This window comes from Syngnathus leptorhynchus, chromosome 7, assembly GCF_054491065.1.
Source record: "Syngnathus leptorhynchus isolate UIUO chromosome 7, UIUO_Slep, whole genome shotgun sequence".
NCBI classification, from domain to species: Eukaryota; Metazoa; Chordata; class Actinopteri; order Syngnathiformes; family Syngnathidae; genus Syngnathus; species Syngnathus leptorhynchus.
The window spans coordinates 14,282,869-14,305,861 of NC_141201.1; the positions used below are offsets into that span (position 1 = coordinate 14,282,869).

The 22,993-nt window shown below is 42.6% G+C and overlaps 1 protein-coding gene across 3 annotated transcripts in view; it reads right to left on the reverse strand.

Annotated features, from left to right (window-relative positions):
* LOC147054851 (vascular endothelial zinc finger 1-like) overlaps positions 1 to 22,894 on the reverse strand; it is a 37,681-nt gene extending 14,787 nt beyond the window's left edge. For all 3 annotated transcript variants that reach the window (XM_085916917.1, XM_085916916.1, XM_085916915.1), the window contains exons 1-4: positions 22,758 to 22,894; positions 17,120 to 17,874; positions 15,897 to 15,966; positions 15,250 to 15,418 (exon numbers count right to left, since the gene is read on the reverse strand). In XM_085916917.1, the coding sequence (XP_085773043.1) occupies positions 15,250 to 15,418; positions 15,897 to 15,966; positions 17,120 to 17,874; positions 22,758 to 22,877 (1,114 nt within the window). In that variant the 5' untranslated portion in view covers positions 22,878 to 22,894. The remainder of the gene's footprint in view (positions 1 to 15,249; positions 15,419 to 15,896; positions 15,967 to 17,119; positions 17,875 to 22,757) is intronic.
* Between the last annotated feature and the right edge of the window lie 99 nt (positions 22,895 to 22,993).

Genomic DNA, 22,993 nt, shown 5'->3' on the forward strand with positions numbered 1-22,993 from the left:
TTTATTAGAACTCTCCAAAATAAATGCTCCAAAATATTTTTAAAAAGCCCTAGTAATTGCAATGCTAATTGAGCTTGATATACACATTATAACTCAACTCTACATCCGTTCATGAATTATTAATCTAAATAAACATGCATTTACATGCTAAATGACATTATTGTAAATTTCATAATAATGTAATGAATAATTTAATAATAATAATAATAATAATAATAACAATAATGTAATAAATGTCAAATGACATTAATCTTCTTTAAAGGAAGGAAGAACGATTAGCTCTTTGGTAACTGTCCCGAATTCTATGCTTGGCACACTTTCAGTTATGACACAAAATACAGTTGTCATAAAATATAGTTGCACTAGCAAATGGCAAATGTTCGTCAATTAAACTAGCTACAGATATACACGTTAGCTAATTACGGGCCAAGGGAAATAATTAGGCCTAATGACTGAACTTGTAACAGTCTTGTTGCAAAGCACAATTTTATAATCTTAAAGCCGAATTACAAGTTGTAGCCCATAAGCAAAGCAAGCATAAGGGAAACCAGAAAAGTAACCCAAAATGAATGCTAACAAACGTAAAGAGAAGGCTATATAATGAACTAGAATTGGCTATTTCTGGAGAAATTGCGTGTGAAGGCGAAATGGTTGAATAGCTTTTTGGGGAATTCAAAATTTTGAACTGTTGGTAACTTGAAAGTTGTGGAATAGGTAGGCAAAAGATTAACAGTTGAAAGTTGGAACGGGTTGAATCAGTTAAAAAATGTAGAAGTTAGAGCAAATGTTGAATCCCCATTGAGAATGAATGGGAATTTTTTTTTAAAAATTGCGCCAAAATGTTTTGAAATTTGGAACGAAACGAAATATATGGCTTCAAAAGTTTCACTTTCGGAGTTAAATGTTGAAACGAGTTGAATCGGACAAAAATTGTAGAAGTTAGAGCAAATGTTAAATCCCCATTGAGAATGAATGGGAATTTTAAAAAAAAAAGCGCCAAAATGTTTTGAAATTTGGAACGAAACGAAATATACGGCTTCAAAAGTTTCACTTTCGGAGTTAAATGTTGAAACGGGTCGAATCGGATAAAAATTGTAGAAGTTAGAGCAAATGTTAAATCCCCATTGAGAATGAATGGGAATTTAAAAAAAAAAAATTGCACCAAAATGTTTTGAAATTTGGAACGAAACGAAATATACGGCTTCAAAAGTTTCACTTTCGGAGTTAAATGTTGAAACGGGTTGAAACGGACAAAAATGGTAGAGGTTAGAGCAAATGTTAAATCCCCATTGAGAATGAATGGGAATTAAAAAAAAAAATTGCGCCAAAATGTTGTGAAATTTGGAACGAAACGAAATATACGTTGTTACGAGTTAAATGTTGAAACGGGTTGAATCGGACAAAAATTGCAAAAGTTTGCGAAAATGTAGCTATTTAGGGCACTTTGTGTTGAAATAAGGTCACTTCCGGTTTGATTTGGGTCACTTCCGGTTTATTTGGGGTCACTTCTGGTTTGCCAGGGGTCACTTCCGGTTCATTTGGGGTCACTTTCGGTTCATTTGGGGTCACTTCCGGTCCAATCAGGGCTCATTGGGGTCAATCCAAGATGACCGCCACACTGGAAGTGTGGGTCAAGGGTTGAATTGTGGAAGCATAGTGGAAGTGTGGGTCAAGGGGGTGAATATGGGAAGCATAAGGTGAATAAAATTGGAATGGGTTGAATCGGTTGAAAAATGTGGAATTTAGAGGGAAAAAACGGAATTTGGGAGAATTTGGTGGAATTTCTAATTTGAAATTGTGGAATTTATGGTAAATGGGAATTAGGGGAATAGGGAGGAAGATTAGGAAGAGTTGAACGTTGGAATGGGTTGAATCGGTTGAAAAATGTGCAAACTAGAGGTGAAAAATGGAATTTGGGGGAATTTGGTGGAATTTCAAATTTGAAAATGCGGAATCTTTGGGAAGTGGGAAATTGGGGAATGTTGAGAATCTTTCCCAATGTGATGTGAATGTGCTGAATGATGTGAATTTCAAACTGGAACGACGTGAATGTGAAATGTTCAATGTGCCATTGAGAATGAATAGGGAAAAGTTTGTCGGAAATTTGGGAATTTTGCGGAATCTGAGAATTTTCGTAATAAGAAAAATGGAAACGGTCATCTCGTGAATATTTGGAATGCGTGAAAAGTGGAATGGAGTGAATGGGTTGAATTGTGTGGAAGAAGGACAGAAAAGTGAGGAGAATAAAATAGAAGAAGAAGAAGAAGAAAGTGAATGGAGTAGAATAACATAAGTGTGAAGGCCTTCGCCTTCACACAATTATTAATAGCCCCTAATTTACAGTGCTAGGAACATTACCGTATTTTCCGCACGATAATGCGCTTCACGTTAAAAGGCGCAGATTAAATTGCAGGGTGTATTGAATCCTCACATAGAGTGCACCGCATTATCGACACCCGTGAGGCGGCGGGCCCAGACAACATCCCAGGTCAAGCACTGAAGGACTGCGCTGAGGAACCTATGGGTGTCTTCACGGACATCTTTAACATTTCCCTGCAGCAGGCCATCGTCCCATCGTGTTTCAAGGCTAGCACCATCATACCTGTGCCGAAGAAACCTGGTCCATCCTGCTTCAATGACTACTGCCCCGTGGCGCTGACTCCCATTGTCATGAAGTGCTTTGAGCGGCTTGTCATGACGCACATCAGGTCCATTCTCCCCCCCACCCTTGACCCCTTCCAGTTTGTGTACTGAGCCAAACGGTCCTCTGAGGATGCTATCTGCTCTGCCCTCCACTCATCCCTCACCCACCTGGAAAAAAGAAACTCGTATGTGAGATTGCTATTTGTGGACTTCAGTTCTGCATTCAACGCCACTGTACCACAGCGTCTCATCTGCAAGCTCGACAAACTGGGTCTCAGTACCTTCCTCTGCAACTGGCTTCTGGACTTCCTCTGTCAGAGGCCTCAGGTGGTTTGTGTTGGCGACACTATCTCCGGCAGCATTCCGCTGAGCACGGGGGCCCCCTAAGGCTGCGTGCTCAGTCCGCTGCTCTTCACCCTGCTGACGCATGACTGCACTGCAACCTACAGCGGCAACCGCATGATGAAGTTTGCTGACGACACGACTCTGGTGGGTCTCATCACCAAGGGCGACGAGACTCAATACAGGTCGGAGGCCGTCCTTCTGATCACGTGGTGCAGGGACAACAACCTCCAGCTGAACGTCAGCAAGACCAAGGAGATTGTTGTTGACTTCCGGAAGGGTCACGCCCAACACCTGCCACTGACCATCGACAGTGCTGTGGTGGAGAGAGTGAGCAGCACCAGATTTCTGGGGGTGCACATCAGTGAGGACCTCTCCTGGACCACCAACACTGCATCACTGGCGAAGAAAGCTCAGCGCCGCCTGTACTTCCTGCGGAAACTCAGGCGAGCAGGTGCTCCACCAGCCATCATGACCACATCCTACCGTGGCACCATTGAGAATGTCCTCTCCAGTGGTATCGAGGTGTGGGGTGGTAGCTGCACTGAATACAACACGAAGGCCCTGCAGCGCATAGTGAACACGGCCGGTAGGATTTTTGGTGCTTCACTCCCCTCCCTGAAGAACATTTACACCTCCCGTCTCACCCGCAAGGCGACCACAATTGTGTGTGATGTGAGTCACCCCGCTCACGCTTTGTTTGATCTGCTGTCCTCTTGGAAGAGGTACAGGAGCCTGCGCTCCCGAACCACCAGACTCACCAACAGCTTCATACTCCAGGCTGTTAGGATCCTGAACTCTCTCCCCCCTCGGCTGCATAACGTCCTGACCTTTTGGGCCGCGTTGGCTACCTTGCACTACTCTCGCACTGTATTCTGACTGTCTGCTGTATGCACACTTGCTCCATTTCTGCTCCTCTTATTTGTTTATTTATTTATATTTATTCGTTGCTCTTGTTTATTAATTGTTTGTGCCTTCTGGTTTTTACTTTTTGTGTTGTTTTTTTGGGACTTCCGGTTGTGAGTGAATGCTGGCGCGAATTGCAGCCGCTGCTCTCCGGACATTGGTGTGTTCCTTCGCGCCATTTTCAAAAGTCAAAGTCCGCTTTATTGTCAATTTTTTCACATGATAAGACACACAGATCAAAATTACGTTTCCCTTGTCCTTGGTCTTGTTGACGTTCAGCAGAAGGTTGTTGTCCCTGCACCACGCGGCCAAAAGGTCGACCTCCGATCTGTAGTGAGTCTTGTCGCCACCGGTGATCAGACCCACCACAGTCGTGTCGTCTGCATATTTCAGCACGCGTTTGCTGCTGTGGGTCGCAGTGCAGTCCTGCGTCAGCAGGGTGAAGAGCAGCAGACTGTGCACGCAGCCTTGAAGGGCCCCCGTGCTCAGCGTGATGCTGCCGGAGACATTATCGCCCAATTTTGCTGGCCCTGATGAGCGTTTTCCTGCCTGGGCCCGTGCATCAAGCTTCCAACAACCTTGCTGTGAGTTCTATGCTCTGATGGACTATCCTGTTCGCCATGATTTATCCAGCATCATCCATGTTCCAGTACACGAAGCTTCTCCAATACCGGCGCTGCCGGTATGCTCCCCCTCCTGTGCTGCAGTGTTTCCCGAACATTGCTCGACTTCACCATCACAGATACATCCATCGTGGCGCTGGACGCAACTACTACATCGACGACTCTACTTACATAAACACCATCTGGTCCTCCACTCGCCGCCATCCACCAAACAAACACCAAAAGGAAGGTTGATCACGGCGTATTAGCTAGCCTAGCTAGGTCAGCTAATGCTTCCTGTTCCAATCTACACTGTGACATCAAAATGAGACTACTCAACATCCGCTCCCTCATGAGTAAGGGTCAACTGCTACAGGACCTTCTCCTCGACTACAAGTATGACCTTTTGTGTTTAACAGAAACATGGCAACATCCTGGTGACTTTTCTCAATTAAATGAAGCAAGTCCGCCCGGGTTTGTTTACACCTGCAAGCCACGTCTCACTGGTCGAGGTGGAGCTCTTGCGATATTTCATCGTGAGTCCTGGAAGGTTTCATCTGTTGTAGTGCCAGAGTCCAGTTCCTTCGAATCTGTGGCTTTACAGCTGAATGGTCCCACACCAACTATTTTAGTTAATATCTACCGTCCACCCAAACCAAATAAGGATTTTATTAATGATTTCACCACATTTGTCACCCACATCTGCTTACTCTCGCCCAACATCATTCTGCTGGGTGATTTAAATATTCACATGGACAACACCAACAGCACTCCAACTAAGGATTTATTAAGATCTGGTTTGCTGCTCTGGTGTCACTCCTTTTAACTGCTCTGCTGTTGATCTGGGAACAGGCTTCTCTGATCACTTGCTAGTTTCTTTTAATCTTAAAATCACATTGTCCAAAATCAAACTGCCTCGTGTTATATCCTTCCGTGACATGGCTTTTTCACAACAGCCATTGAATGTCTACCCACCATCTCCCTCCCATATATCCCGGATCAACTGGTTTTTAATTATAACAATGGACTCCAAGCTTTGCTGAACTTATTTGCCCCCCTCAAAACTCGGAATGTTACCTTTACCCACTCTGCTCCCTAGTTCTCTCATCATTTGCGCCAACTGAAAGCTAAAGGATGACATCTAGAGCGTCTATCTAGGAAAACTGGTCTCAATATCCACAAACTGTTATTTCACACGCACATTCTCCAATATAAGGATGCAATTTCCTCCGCCAGATCACAATATTTTGCGGAGAAAATTGCAGCCGGCTCTGTTCGCCATGATTAATGATTCAACCCGCCCCCCTGACTCCCTCCTCCCACATTTTTACTCTTCCGACTACTGTAACACCCTGATGTCCTTTTTTAACAATAAAATAGCCTCCATCCACCAACAGATCCCTCACTCGTCTAGCCATCCATTTCCTTTCTTCCTCAATCCAAACCCCCTCTCTCTTTCCTGCTTCCAACTTCCTTCTGCTTCTGACCTTTCTAATTTTATCCGGGTTTCAGTGCCATCTACATGTATACTTGACCCCATGCCTTCCTCCTTGGTCATAGCTTCTCTCCCTTCTCTGCTGCCCCTGATCACTGCAATCATTCATTCTTCCCTCACCTCTGGCTCTGTCCCTTTACCTTTCAAATCTGCCGCTGTTACACCAACCCTTAAGAAACCCGGCACCAAGACCCAAACACCCTCAGTAACCTTCGCCCCATCTCCAACCAGCCGTTTCTCTCCAAAATACTCGAAAAAGTTGTTGCATCACAAATCCACACTCACCTCTCTAGTAATAATTTATATGAACAGTTCCAATCTGGTTTCCGTCCCCGTCACAGTCCAGAGACAGCCCTTATTAAAATTACAAACGATCTTCTTGCAGCCGACTCGTGTCTTTTATCCATTCTCATTCTCCTTGACTTAAGCGCAGCCTTCGACACCATCTCTCACTCTATCCTCCTTGACCGGCTAGCTTCTATTGGACTGTCAGACACACCCCTGCAGTGGTTCCATTCATATCTCTCCGGCCGCACGCAATTTGTCCAGTTAAAATCATTTACTTCACATCCCCTGTCCTCTGGTGTTCCCCAGGGCTCTGTCCTTAGTCCAATTTTATTTACCTCCTTCCGCTTGGTTCGATTTTCCGAAAACACAACATCAACTTTCATTGCTACGCGGACGACACCCAGCTCTACGTCTCCTCCAAACCCTCCTACACTTTCCCACCCTCCTCCCTCTGTGCATGCCTTCAAGAAATTAAATCCTGGTTCACCTCAAACTTCCTCAAACTCAACTGTGATAAATCTGAGGTAGTCCTCATTGGTTCCAAATCATCCCTCAACAAACAACCCTGTCTTATGCTCACCATAGACAACGCCTTGGTTTCTCCCTCCACTCAGGCTAAGAGTCTGGGTGTCGTCCTCAACAGCACCCTATCATTTCGCACCCACATCAATAACGTCATTTGTTCGTCCTACCTACACATCCGTAACATCAACCGCCTCCGTCCATCACTCACTCCGAACAGCACTGCTATCCTGGTCCACTCCCTCATTACCTCCCGTCTGGATTATTGCAACTCTATCCTTGTTGGCCTCCCTCACAAACTCCTCCATAAACTGCAATTGGTTCAAAATGCTGCTGCCCGCATCATCGCCAGAACCCCTGTCCATCATCACATCACTCCTGTTCTGCTCCAACTTCACTGGCTTCCTATAAAACACCGCACTAACTATAAAATCCTCCTCTATATATTTGAGGCCATCCATAACCTCACCCCTTCATACCTGACTGACCTCCTCCACATTAACATTCCCACCCGGTCTCTTAGGTCCGCATCTACTATTACCCTCACCGTCCCCCCATTCCGTCTGTCCACAATGGGGGCTAGAGCCTTCACCTGCTCTGCCCCCCATCTCTGGAACTCTCTCCCACCTCACATTCGAAACATTGACTCCATTTTACAGTTTGCATCCCACCTAAAAACCCACCTCTTTAAGCAAGCATGTACTTGAACCCCTCATTCTGCTGCAGATGTTTCCTTGCTTTTATACTGTTTTTATATTTGATTGTGTATGTTATTTTATCTTTGAACGGTGTCCTTGAGTGCCATGAAAGTCGCCGTACAAATAAAATGTATTATTATTATTATTATTATTATTGTTATTATTTATTCGTTGCTCTTGTTTATTCATTGTTTGTGCCTTCTGGTTTTTACTTTTTGTGTTGTTTTTTTGATGTTTTGTTATATGTCTTGTCACCGTGGGATAGTGGGTAACGCAATTTCGATCTCTGTGTGTCTTGGCATGTGAAGTGATTGACAATAAAGCTGACTTTGACTTTTGACTTTGATTATAGAGTGCATGCATGCCATGACTAACGGTAGACAAAACAAAAAACGTCGCGGGAGCAAGACAGTGAGTTTTCAGTTGTACTTTATCCCACTGTTTAAACATGTACTCTACTGTACTCACATTATTGTTAATTAATATACATACACAAATCCGTACATGTCTTCATCTTCTGTATCCAAATTAAACAGTTGGGCAAGTTTGCCATTAAACATAAGAAGTTCCTAATCGTCTCTGTAACGTTGTTTTTCTGCAATGATCCTGGCTTTCCAGAAAGCTCCAATTGTGCCTCGTAAGCATGTCTCGTTGTCTTTGCCATTTTAGAGGGTCCCAATGCTGTTTTCTTTGCACAAACGATAGTATTCATTTATTAATGGCGGTGGAGTTACGTCTTACATGAAGTCCTCTGATTGGTTTACCGCCCCGATCTACGTAAAACGTAATGTCCTCTGATTTGCTCATCGGGTTTACTACATAATACGCCTGTGTATTACGTTTCTGTGGCGAAAGCCACGCAAAGCAACTTTACAGATTTACACAAATGGAGGTATGTATTTATCAATGGCAGCGGAAGTGCGTACTTTACACAAACGATAGTATTTATTTACCAATGGCGGTACAATAGAGGTGGGGAGAAATTTTCGATTAATCGAGATTCGGCCGTGGAGAACGATTCAAAAGACATCCAAATTCCGATTACCGTAATTTTCGGACAATAAATTGCTCCGGAGTATGAGTCGCACCAGCCATAAAATGCACAATAAAGTGAAAAAAACCCATATATAAATAGCACTGGAGTATAAGTCGCACTTTTGGGGCAAATTTATTCGTCAAAATCCAACACCAAGAACAGACATGAACGAGTAACAACAGGCTAAACGATAGGTATGCTAACGTGACATAAACACAAACGCGGAGCTGAGAACGGGCCTGACGTAACATTCAGAGTTATTCAAGTAAGTATATAAGTCGCACTTTTGGGGCAAATTTATTTGTCAAAATCCAACACCAAGAACAGACATGAACCAGCAACAACAGGCTAAACGATACGGTATGCTAACGTGACATATACACAAACGAGGAGCTGACAACGGGCCTGAGTAACATTCAGAGTTATTTAAAGTATACATAAATAACACGTTTATCAACCCATCTGTGTCACTCCAATTCATTAAATCCATCGATCGTCCTTTATGTGAACAATGCTGCGTATGCGCCGCATATGTGCCGCTGACGTCGGACTCGTTGTAAGTTGCATTTCTAATTATTCCACGGACCCATATAACGATATATAAAGTATATTTCAAATAACTATCATATAACAACAATATTATCAAACCATCTGTGTCACTCCTAATCATTAAATCCATCAATCAAATTCCTCGTCCTTTATGTCAGCAACGCCGCACAGATCTAGTATATATCGCGTTAACAAAGTACCAGGAAAGACGTGGGTTTGGTAAACGGCTCTTTATTTAACAAAACAAGAGTAAAACGGGCCAACAACTACTGAACTGTAACGATGAAAACATATAAACATTGCTCCACAAAATAAAATATATCAAATAACTAACATATGTTTTTCAAACCTTGTGTCACTCCAAATCATTAAACCCTTCAAACGTGGGGCCCTTCGTCATCTTTGTCATGCCGTGATCGAATCCTTTGTCCTTATGTAAACAACCGCCGCGCTGCTGACGTCACTTGCAGTTCAAATGACAGTAATCCCTTGCTACATTGCGGTTCGTTTATCGCGGTTTCACTACATCGCAGATTTTTGAATTTTAAAAATTTGTAAAAAAAAAAATCACATATAAGTCGCTCCTGAGTATAAATCGCCCCCCACCCAAACCCAAACTATGAAAAAAAAATGCGACTTATAGTCCGAAAATTACAGTATGTTGTACTTTCTTGTACTATTTTACAAGTGTTTTGCAGTGCAATAGTTGATTTTTGCACAATTAACATTTAAAGAAGTGAATGAACTGGTAGGCTGCACGGTGAGCCACTGGTTAATACGTCCGCGTCACAGTTCAGAGGCTGTGGGTTCGATTCCACCTCTGGTCCTCCCTGTGTTGAGTTTTCATGTTCTCCCCATGCCTGCGTGGGTTTTCCCCGAGAACTCCGGTTTCCTCCCACATCCCAAAAACATGCATGGTAGGCCGAGTGAGCACTCCAAATTGGCAGTAGGTGTGAGTCCGAGTGCGGATGGTGGTTCGTCTCTGTGTGCTGCCATTGGCTGGCAACCGGTTCAGGGTGTCCCTCGCCTACTGCCCTTTGATGGCAGGGATAGGCTCCAGGCCGTGACCCCCCCATGGGACAAAGTGGTACAGAAAATGGATGGATGGATTAATTGGTGGGTTTTTTTTTTCAGTGTTATCAAAAAAGTAGCGAATATGGAGTTTGAAATTTTGGTACTGTGACTAGAGGTCGACCGATATATGGGTTGGACGATATATCGGGCCACCATTTGCTATTGTTTAAGTCATTGGTATTGGCAATATTTGTGTTTAGTAGTGCTGAGTTAAATCCCAAACCAAAACGTTTGGAATATGTACTCAACAACAGGTAAGGCTTACATTCTGATATTTCAAAGTCTTATTGTCATACATTTACTGTATGTTACTAGTAAACTATTAAGTGTTGCTTCAGTTAGTGAAAGAAATAAACGAAGGGCAGCGAACCGTCTGGAACTGGCAGCTACAGCTCGTTGAATATTCGCTAACTTGCAGTTAACTTGAAGGACTGTAAGCTATCAAATGTTTCCTTGCTTAATATATTACGTTATTAGCCCCAATGTTATAAGTTGTTTAATTTTTCCACAACTCTGAGAATTATAGTCTGTGCGTGGGGTGGAGCAGGCATAGTGATTACAAATGCTGCGCTCCGCCCTGCTCACAAACACAGAGCACCATGTGCAGAGTGATAGCTCCGCTGGAGCAGAAAAGAACTGTAGACTATGACATTTTTTGTTTCTGAATCATGTTAGTTGTTGCAGACGCTAGCCGGGTTTCTATCCAACGTATTTGCATTAATGAAAATTCAGCTCAAGAATTTATTGTGTATCGTGAGTAAAAGTGGACCTGATTAGTGTAATAAAGTGATGTGTTTGACCGATGACATCGCAGTTATTTTCCTTATTAAACCTAACGTTAACCCTGAATATTCATTCATTCATTCATTAAAAAAAATATATCAGAAGTCACTCAAGGTGTTGCACTGCTACTGCTACTAGGCTGAGAAACATGAAAAAGTTAGTAAAAATAAATTTTGGACGATAAGCCGCGACCTTTTTTATCAAATTTTGTACCCTGCGGGGTATAGTTTGATGCGGCTTATATAGGATTTTTTCCATGATTTTTGTGATGACTTGATCACTTTTATACACTCGCAAAAAGGCTGTGGACCACTGTTGTGTGGCACCACTTTGGTAGGGGGGGGAATATGTGACACGATCACTGGGGAGAAAAGTGGTGTGTTGATTGCATGTCTATCTGCCAGGCAAATAGTGCCGTATAATTCATCCAAAGAAGAGACATAACGAGATCAAGACGGACATTACTGATAGGAAGCTTTTATCAGGTATGAGAATGGTGAAAAAACACGGAAAAGTAGCGCAGGGGGGGATTATGGAAACTGGAATCTCCCGTCGATCCGACGGATGAGAAGACAAGCAGTTATTTCTGCAAGTCTTACCAGCACAAAGATTGTTTTTTCCTCAGGTGGTACGTGTTGGCGACAATATCTCAAGCAGCATCACGCTGAGCACGGGGGCCCCCAAGGGCTGCATGCTCAGTCCGCTGCTCTTCACCCTGCTGAATGCACTGCTACCTACAGGAACAATCGCGTGCTGAAATTTGCTGACGACACGACTCTAGTGGGTCTCATCACCAAGGGCGACGAGACTCAATACAGGTCGGAGGTCGACCTTCTGGCCACATGGTGCATGGACAACACCCTCCTGCTGAACGTCAGCAGTACCAAGGAGATTGAAGGGTCACACCCAACACCTGCAACTGACCATCGACAGTGCTGTGGTGGAGAGAGTGAGCAGCACCAGATTCCTGGGGGTGCACATCAGTGAGGACCTCTCCTGGACCACCAACGCTGCGTCGCTGGCGAAGAAAGCTCAGCGCCGCCTGTACTTTCTGCGGAAACTCAGGCGAGCAAGTGCTCCTCCCGCCATCATGACCACATTCTACCGTGGCACCGTTGAGAGCGTCCTCTCCAGTTGTATCGCTGTGTGGGGTGGTGGCTGCTCTGAGTACAACATGAAGGCCCTGCAGCGCATAGTGAACACTGCTAGTAAGATCATCGGGGCTCCACTCCCCTCCCTGAAGGACATTTACGCCACCCATCTCACCCGCAAGGCGACCGCGATTGTGTGTGAGTCACCCCGCTCACTCTTTGTTTGAACTTCTGCCCTCTGGGAAGAGGTACAGATGCCTGCACCACCAGACTCAAAAACAGCTTCATACTCCAAGCTGTCAGGATCCTGAATTCCCTCCCCCTCCACCCTCGGCTGCCCTGTTCTTTTGCGCTATGGTCTGGCTGTCTGCTATTAGCACGCTTGCTCCATTATTGCTGCTCTTATTTGTATATTTATTTATTTATTTATTGTTTTTTTTATCTGGGTTATTTGCTTATTACTTATTCATTGCTCTTGTCTGTTCGTTTTTACTCTTTGTGCTATTTGATTGTAAGTGTTGTGTACTGTGTCTAGTCACCGTGGGAAACGTAATTTCAATCTCTTCGTGTGTCTTAACGTGAAGAAATTGACAATAAAGCGGACTTTGACTTTAAATAACACTGAAGTCATTCAAGTCATTGTGTCTCAAGTCAAGTCCCGAGTCTTTAACTTCGAAGTCCAAGTCTCAAGTTTTTTTAGGTTTTGTCAAGTCACAAGTCATCAAAACAGCGACGCGAGTCGACTCGAGTCCAAGTCACAGTGCCTCGAGTCCCTATCTCTGCGAGTATGCCAGTATTACACTGAGTCAACACCAGGGAAAGCCAAGTGCAGAATCGGCAATGGACTGGTGAGTATGAGAGTGGAAAAAGGTAATAATAAAACAAAAAAACAAAAAAAAAAACATGACCAATTTGTGGAGTCACCTGAGGTGCCACCACCTCCAAACTTACAAGAACGCACAAATAAAAATAAAAAAAAGGAAGCAGCTGCCTCGACAGCCAAAATTTGCAGTTTTACTGTTATTTAATATGTATGTGTTGTATTTTTTACATTTAATTCTATTGTTTAATTAATATTTATTCATAACACGTTTCTTTTATTTACATGTATAGTTTACACTTATGTTCAACAAACTAAAGAATATTTGATTGACTTCTTTAAATGACATGTTTTATATATTTCATGCCGTATCTACTAGAAGGCGCACCGGATTACAAAGCGCACCTTCAATGAATGGCCCATTTAAAACTTTGTCCATATATGAGGCGCACCGGATAATAAGGCGCATAAAATAGAAGCTATACTGCAACAAACTGAGGTTGACAAGGGTTGCGGTATGCATCGACTAGCCAATAACCAATGAGCCCTCTGTAAACAATCGCGTTTCTCAAACTATCTCCTATAAAATGATCAGAACTGACTAAAGTTCGATCTAACGCATTGGTACTGCTTACCTATGTTTCCCTTCTATATCGATCCGTAAATTTACTTTAAACATTAACAGAGCAGTCTATTTTAACATGAAATAGCCTCGTGCGAATAGCAGCTATCACTATAGCATTAGCTATAGCACCCTATAGCACCCTAACCCTAACCCGCAAACTCCCATGAGCCTCATAACCCTAACCCTTATATCGATCATTAGTTTATCCTGACTGCTAAATATTGGTATCGGTTATAGAGAACCCCATATAGGTCGATCTCTAATCGTGACAACCCTATTTACACGTGTAAAAACACACAGCTGAGCCTCGGTTTTCAAACGTCCCGGTTCTCGAACAAATCTGTATTCGAACAAAAAATTCGAGATTTTTTTGCTTCGGATGTCGAACGAAATTCGGTTGTCAAACCTCGCGAGGTGAGCCGAGATGACCCGCATGCCAACTGACTCCGTTCGTTATTACATTCTCGTTACTCTGAGAATTGCATCAACTCTAATCATGCCTCCAAAGGAAGCAAGTGGGAGCAGTAAAGCCATCCTAAAACACAAAGACCTAAAGCAATGAATGCGACAGTGAGCGCCCGGCGCGCTGCAGTTGCGCGATTGGACCAAATTAAGCTTCCCTGAAGTCCACTTAAATTTTGGAAAGTACATCAGGCCTTTAAAAGTATTTTCTAAATTTCAGCGACGGCTCTGTCACAATAATGCGACCAGCACGGTGCAGTTTTTTTTCCCCATTATTTGTAATGGGAAAACTGTATATACATATACAGTGGAGCCTCGGTTTTCAAACACAATCTGTTCCAGAAGGCTGTTCGAGAAGTGAATCGTTCGAATTCCGGATCATGTTTTCTCATTACAAATAATGGAAAAAAATTGTATCTGTTCCAAGCAAAAAAAAAAAAAAAGTCATTTTTTTTCATTTCCGCATTTTTGTTTGATCGCGCAACCGTAGCGCGTCACCGACCGCAGTGATAGATATATATACTCTCTCTCTCTCTCTCTCTCTCTCTCTCTCTCTCTCTCTCTCTCTCTCTCTCTCTCTCTCTCTCTCTCTCTCTCTCTCTCTCTCTCTCTCTCTCTCTCTCTCTCTCTCTCTCTCTCTCTCTCTCTCTCTCTCTCTCTCTCTCTCATCTCTCTCTCTCTCTCTCTCTCTCTCTCTCTCTCTCTCTCTCTCTCTCTCTCTCTCTCTCTCTCTCTCTCTCTCTCTCTCTCTCTCTCTCTCTCTCTCTCTCTCTCTCTCTCTCTCTCTCTCTCTCTCTCTCTCTCTCTCTCTCTCTCTCTCTCTCTCTATATCTTTTTTTTTTTTTTTTTTTGGGCAGGCTGCATCTTATCCAACTTAATTCGGAACTAAAGTAGGAGGAAGCAGCATTATGACTGGTCCTTTGTGTTTTACAGCTATGCAATGCCGCCCCTATGTGTTTCATTTGAGAACTGCAAGTGAATTAAAGTAGATACCCTCATTTTTTGCATGGTATTGAGGGACAAATCTAACCAAATACATAGTTGTAGAAAAGCACAGCAACATCAGCATTTTTTTAGAAGGGGGGGGACAAAAGAAACCACGTGATAATTTTATCATAAAGTTGTAGCATATCATCATGAATGCCAATATTGACCATTTTGTTGTCATAATATCTATGTTACAAGTGGATATTTTTCATATTTTTCAAAATCCATATAGAATGTGGAGACACTGCAAATACACGTGTGACTGGAGTGTATTCACAATCCTGAGTCAAGTCATAATGGAATTGTGAAATTTGGAAACAGCCTACCTTTATTGTTACATTGGTTGCTGAAGCTGGCCTGACCATGTGTCTTGAGGTGACTTGTGATGTAGGCAGCACTTAGCATTTTGCCACAAATGTTACAGGTGACTTTGCCTTCATGTCTGATCATGTGAGAACGTAGACGGTCTTTGGTAGCGAAGGCAGACGTACAGGCCTAAAATAAACAAAACCAATTACTCATAATTTCAAAGGCAAATAAAATATTTCTTGAGTGGAGAAAACATACTTCCCTAAAACAAGTTATGTTTAACAATCAATAACATGAAAATAAATACATACATCATTTGACTATTTCAACACTGCTGATTATATGCAAAGCAACGGTACAATGACAAAAGTGAACTGATTCAAGAGAAATCAAGATGAATTAAAAGTAACTAATCAAAGCTAAATGGAAGTAAATTGAGTTTGGGTGATTAGTTGTGAATGCCGAGTTCCCGATACAGCTCTAATTAAACTGAGCAAGTATCAGAACGCATAAACTTCCATTCACTACAAAAGTCCGAACGTTTGGATAATTTCTCAGGCTAAGAAATAAGAAAAAGTGTATCCAATTGCTTTAATAGTATAGAGGCACATTATGTATGTCTGGTCATGTTAAATGTGATAAATGTAGTGTTGACATCAGTTACCGTCACTTGGCACTTGAAAGGCCTCTCTGAGGAATGGACATGCTTGACATGACAGCTTAGGTGATCAGGCCTGCACAGAATGATGGAGACGTTGAAACCAATTACATGATCTATAGTTTTAATAAACAGTAGCAACTCTGTGGATCGACACATGCATGTGCATTAAAAAAAAAACTGGAATTTGAACCTCGGTGTGTAAACTTTTTCTAACAACTGTCGGTGCTTGAATTGACCAAATTGTCTGTTAAAATCTGAATAAAGTATAGTATGGCCAGTTTGAATTCATGAGTTTGTCTGGTGAATTGTTAGTTCAGAGTTCAAACATCACTACATACACAAATACAATTTTATTGACATTAGTAACATGATGGAATAAAAACTTCATATAATTTTGTAGCTCACATACATAACTGTTCTATATTTTTTTATTCAATTTCTTCATTAAAAGGAGAATACTTAATAAAAAAAAACCTAGCGAAGTATTTTAACATATGCCCACCATTATCAAATGTGACCAAACTATGATCTGTCATTTTAAATACATTTCATGTGTTTTTGAATTAGAAAATTCAGTGTGGGTTTCTTTATTCTGTTTTGATTTAAGTACATTTTAATTTTGTTTTCTTGTTGCTCCGTGCATGAAACGAAAAATCGTAATCAAACTGTTGTGTTGTACGAGTAAGTGAGATTATTTTGGCCGTAATAGTGTGTGATCTGAAATTTTGAGATTGGTTCATCTCTCTCTACTTGTACCTATTTTTCTGTGCATTATATTAAAACTGGGGTGGCACGCTTGGGCACTGGTTAGCACGTCACCTCACAGTACAGAGGTGCATGGAGTCTGCATGTTCTCCCAGAATCTATGTGAATTTACTCCGGATACTCTTGACTCATCCTGCATTCCAAAAACATCCAAGGTAGGCCAATTGACCACTTTAAATTGTCCTTAGGTGTGATTGAGAGTATCAATGCTTGTTTGTCTATGAGTGCCCTGCCATTGGCTGGCAACCAGCTCAGGGTGTCCTCCACCCACTGCCAAAGTCAGCTTGGAGAGGCTCCAGCACACCTGTGACCCTCATGAGAAGCGGTTCAGATAATAAATAGATGGATATTAAAACTCGTGTATATTACAATCATACACTCTTACTGGCACTTGCTGTCCTTTTGGTTGATATGATCAAATGTTTTTGGATGTTTATTTATACAAACAAATAATTACATACCTGGAGAATCCTTTCCCACATACAGAACAAATATAAGGCTTGTGAACACCACCATCATGGGAGCGTGCATGATACGTCATTCGATCCTTCCTCTTGAACCTCTGATGACAGATGGGACACTCAAATGGCTTTTCATCAGAGTGTGACAACTTGTGGCGGTTCAGGTGATAGACATCCCTGAAAGCCTTCCCACACATATCACAGCCATGATTCTTTTTCACAGGTTTGGGGGGCTTCTTAGGGATGTTCTGCTGCTGTTGGTGTTGCATCGGAGTCATGATACTCGTCCCTGTCGCAGTTGATGTGGTGGCTGTTGTCAAAATGCCAGCTACAGTAGTAATGTACGAAGGGGTTCCACTGTTATCTCGAGGTAAAGTGGATATGATTGGCACCATGGTGGGAGCTGCTTGAGTCTTCTTTGTTCGCGAAACCATCTTAATGCCGGTGTGGCAAGACTCGTGCCGCCGCAGGTGGTAGCTGTCGCGGAAAGCCTTGTTGCAATAGCCACAAATGAATGGAGTCTTTGATTTAGGCTCTTTTTTGACCACAGCAAGGGGAGGTCCTCCACCACCTCTTGCCCCAGTCCCACTGGCCACATTGTCTTTGAGAAGTTCCGCGGCGCTGACTGGTGGTTTTTGATCCAACACTATGGGCAGCACTGGTTTCTGATCAGGCGGCTCTGATCCAGAAGTGAGCAACGGCAAGAGGCTGTTCCCGGCTAATTGGTGCTGGTGGTGGAGTGCCTCGTTAGCCTGCTACAATGGGAAAAACAGAGCAAGAGAATGGCTTTTGAGTAAAAATACAACAAGGATTTTTGCATCCAACTGACAAAAGTATCAGAATCTAATCATCAAGGTAAATAGGTGATGTGCACAATTACCAATCATCCTGACAAAGGATGTTCAGTCTTCATCAACAAAAACAGCACGAAACATTTTCATGTTTCACCAGACCAAATTGAGCACATTAGTTGGAAATGTTTCATTCCAGAGGAGACTGGGGCACGACGAAAATAGACCACTGCCGCCAAGTCGAATCTGTCCCCAGTTAGCCCTGTACAGTGGTACCTCTAGTAACAAACTTAATTGGTTCCACGATCGGGTTTGTAAATAGAAACACTTAGAAGTAATGTTTCCTATAGGAATCAATGTAAAAGCAAATAGTGCATGCCGGACATGACATTATTAACATTAGAAGTTTTTGTCCAAGCCTGAAACAAACAATGGGGCCCAGCCTCACCCCAGACTCCACCTCCAGTGCCCCCCAGGTAAATTGAGTTTGAAACCCCTGGTGTAGATGGACAATTATCCAAACTAATTAAAGTGTCTGCGGAGAATGCTCAAAAATGGTCAGGAAACCATCAAATTTATCATAGCCAATGCCAAGCAAGAATGCCATTTTAAAACAATTTTATAACATGAACTTTTTTACACTACCCTGTGATAGTACATAGGAATTGTAATGTCACTAAAATGTGATAAAACATTTTAATATGATTTTTTTTCTATTACAAATTAACTCCAAAAATCATGGTGCAAGGATTGATTTTTGTGTACTGTGAGGTAGTGATAATGCAGAGGAACAGAATGGCAATTTAAAGAAGAATATATATATATATATATATATATATATGCAAACTAAAAAAAAAAAGAAAGACCTTTCTAAACCAAGGCACAGGAACAAAGCTGAGACAGTAAAATGAAGCACTTGCAAGATTGCTGAGCACACGCTTTTGACACAATCTGTACAGAGGATATCTTAAGTCTGCAGCTGCTGCCAGGCATTGTCCAATTGGTCATGGCAGATTCCCAGTGGGATAGACAGAACAGACGGTGGGAGCTTTTATGGATATTTTTGCAAGAATGAAACAAGAAATTCACGTTTGAATTAGCTGGTTTACAACTGCTCAAAAATGTGGTGATTGAGAAAGACTTGTTTTTTTCTGTAATTACCATAGAGCTGGGTTAAAGAGCTGACCCTTGGCTTTTCAGGTTCAGCCAAGCATCACAAAACGGTCAGCCAAGCAGGGGAGATGCAGTTTGATGGGGTGGGGGCGGGACCCACTGTGCTCAGTTTTACCCCACTGTGTTCTTTTATGTACAACCCTGATGCGCTTGCAACCTTAATGGGGTGGAGAACGTTCAGCTGCCATCGTATACCTACTTGGGACAAGGGGCCCCGCTATCGTGGCGGAGCGAGTGCAGGGCTGTCACACATTGTCAAATTGCTTTTATAGTTGCCACACAGCAGTATGTTGACAAGAATCATTACTGCAATTACCATTGTCTGAGTATATTCAAACAGGACTGAGAAAACAAAATCCTGCTCTCTCAACATGGTCCTCTCATGCTTTTGATACAAATTTGCTGTGTAGGATGAAATCCCTCTTTCGAGATAAATTACCCCAAAGAATAACATATCAGCACTGTCTAATGATTGCTGTCCAAGGGCTGCACAATATAGTGATATCCTGATAATGGTTCGTGCAATGTGCTCAGTGCAAAAACATGTGATAAATTAATACTTTCACATGGTATTGCATGCATTGTTGCACGTGTTAGTGATTACCTACTGACCAAACAGATGCAACCTTAAATGCCGATCACCCACACTCTCATAGATACTGGTCTCCTATAGGCACCCAGTGAGCAGTTCCACGGCCGTGGTCAGAGGAAGGAAGCAATGGCAGATGCCGGAATGGAGCAAATAAGACAAAAACAATGAACTTTCACCAGAAAAGTATAGCACATCTGAAATATGGGACGACTTTGGCTCCAGGAAAGAAGTTATTGCAGATATTACTGTGTAAAGTCATGTAAAAAAATAGAGAGTACGTCAAGAGGCCACACAACAGTCATATGGAGCACAACCACAAAGAAGATATGTCAACTCCCAAAAATACTCATGCAAAACAAGTTACAAAATAGGTAATCCACAGTCGAAGATTAAGGACAGTTTTGAGAATGTCACACTACGAGAACACTTCAGTGCCACAGCGCCTTTACTGCAGCATTCTCAATTTGCAACACTTGATCAAACGAATCAGAAAATACGCGGCAAGCAGCTAATGTTCCAAGAGACTTTTTGGTGCCTTGTCGTTGAGTAGGCCCTAGAGCTATCTAACTAAATAAATCGTCTACAAGTGATAAAAACCTAATCGCAAATTCACATTGTGGCAGTGTAAAAACACTCTGTTCTCTGTGTAAATTAACAAGTGGAAATGATGTGACGAAAGTAGCGCCAAAATGCTGCCGAAAATAAGGCGGATGTCGCATCACTGCTGCCAGTGTGTTAGCTTTACAGAGGCAAGCTGATTTCCGTACTCACAGCTTAACAAATTTTGCCCGAAGATGTGCCAAAAGATGCCGTCGTGGCGGGTGAGCAAATGCTTGCGAGTTGCCTTGGCTAACGTTGCCCGGCCAGCTGCCCCCCCCATATCTAAAAATAATAATTTCTCAACGGATTGACACGATTCACGAAAATAATTTCGACGGGAAAAAACACGGAAATCCGCGGATCTGCGGAAAATTCTCATCCCTGATTATATCGAGATCAGAAACGATTAATACATATATACATATATCATTTAGAAATTTAAACACCATTCTATTGAAATTTTCAACACGTTGTGTTTCCTGTTGGCCGATAGAGGGCATGGGTGTATTGCAAGTCATTTAGAAGCGTGGTTTTTCCTTTCCAAGCAATGGTCCTGCTGCACCAGTGCTTATTCCGTAAGTGCATGACTGAGTTCAAGCGCTGGCGCCTCCAGCGCTTGAACTCAGTCATGTTCGCAGTGACGCACATTGCTCAGAGGCATGCCTGCGTTATCAGGGCTCATTGACACTGTCCCGACTCCTGGATGGCAGTGCTTTTTTCCTAGCTACGTATCTGGCAGCTAGCCGTGCACCCCGCGCTTGTCCTCTGTAGCACATTGGTCAGAGGCACGCCCCATGCTATCAGCATGTATTTAAACATCGTTCTCCCGTCACAAACCTGCGAAGTAGGTGAAAGGTGAAGCGCGAATTGGCGATGGATCACTGTGGACACACCCACACAAGTATTTTAGGGGCGTAACCAAAGTTCAAAGTACTTTGGTTCAACTGCTCCTTCTGTCATCCTTAACCGCGGTTTGGCTGTGCACGTCCTAATTCTGCGGAGCATTTGAATGTAGCACTCGAGTTGACGACAATGACGGACAAACCCAAACGAGCAGCACTTCCAGCCACATTCGGCCGTGTGGAGACATTTTGGATTTCCAAATGAGATGAAAGAGGATAGTGGTTGCATTGTTACCCGAACGCAAGTTATTTGTTGTTTGTGATCAATGAAACTGTCTGTGGGAGAGGACCGTAACACGTCAAACATGCTAGCACATATGAAGGGATATCACGCCGGCACCAAGCTCACTCGGCCGCGTGGAGCCTTGAAACCACAACAGCAGCCAAATATTCACAAGGCTTTCAAAGTGAAACTTGGTCTGAAATCAGAGGGTGCAAAAGCAATAACTAACACCAGCCAATTTCCCCATTTTGTTTGATTAAAAGTCGGCAGTCTAGCTATGTGGTAAAAACAAAAAAAACAAGTTTCAAATATTAGTTTGGACTCTAGATGTCCACAAAACCATGCTACAATTTGAAGACCTGCAAGTCAAAAACCTAATTATGTACTATATTTTGCACATCTTTTTTGACTATGTGTGGTCGTTGACGATGTCAAGTGTCAAGAGAAGTCAGTAGAAGATAATATATTCCATCAAGCAAAGCAAATTTAGTGTAATTAGCCAGGACCATAGTTTATTTATTTACAAATGTAGTAGTTCCCTGTCTGCATTATAAGAATCTGTAACGTAACCTGCGAAAAGTCTCCATTGATAACTTGAGTCTTGATGAATAAACATCAATATCTCATATTACAGAAAAACGTTCCGTCTGATGTCAGAGGCTTCACAAATGAGTTTCACGTTCACTCTTGCTATTAAGACGATGCTCCTACGGTCTGTGGTCACTGGTAACATCCGAAAGTTTGCAATGGTTGTGGTTTAGCTTTTCGCAAAGGATCCGCGTGCTACCGACTCTCGCGTTTGCTTTCCTTAATCAGCTAACTTGTGGTAAACGCACTTTACACAATACCTTCTGCATGGGCGTACCCACATCAACGATACTAAATCACTGCCCGAAACCAGTTTAGTCGGCTGTGAAGGAGATTGCTGCAGTGCTCAGGAGAAAAGAAGCCTGCTGCGCTAAACGAATAGCCGACACGTTTAGCATGGCTACATGGAAAAGCAATGGCTCGGGCTATCGAGTCAGCGCGCGCGCAACAATAGCGCAGTGGAGATTTCAAATAAATTCGTCCTTTTAATATATCAAAATTATGCAAGACCAGTTTCATTAAACCTACTTAAATGAGGTGGTCTTTTGGTAATCGGTGCACCAGACAGATGTAGCTTTCGTCTTCGATACAGTAGTTTGCTGCTGGATGAGCTAGCTAGAAAGCTAATGCTAACACCTTTGTTTTGCTGGGCAAACTCTACTTCAATTTCAAAAAGCATTACAAACACAATTTTGCGACGAACTTCATTTGCATGGTTCAAAGATGAGCATGCATTTTCTCAGACACGCACAGGTGCCGTGTTACTTACTTGAAATAAAAACGTACTCCAGCTGGGTTCCATTGCAACTCTTACGCTAAACCCTGAAGGAAACCAAGGAGGAATCCTCAACAAAGCAGCCAGCAAAACGTAGCACCAACTTCCTGTCATCCCGCGGGCTGCACCAAATAAAATTGACCAGCTTGCCTGAATTCGACAAATAATGTAACAGATGTAACATTATAGTTTTGGCCTCTTTTTGACAGAACATTAATTTCCACCTTAAT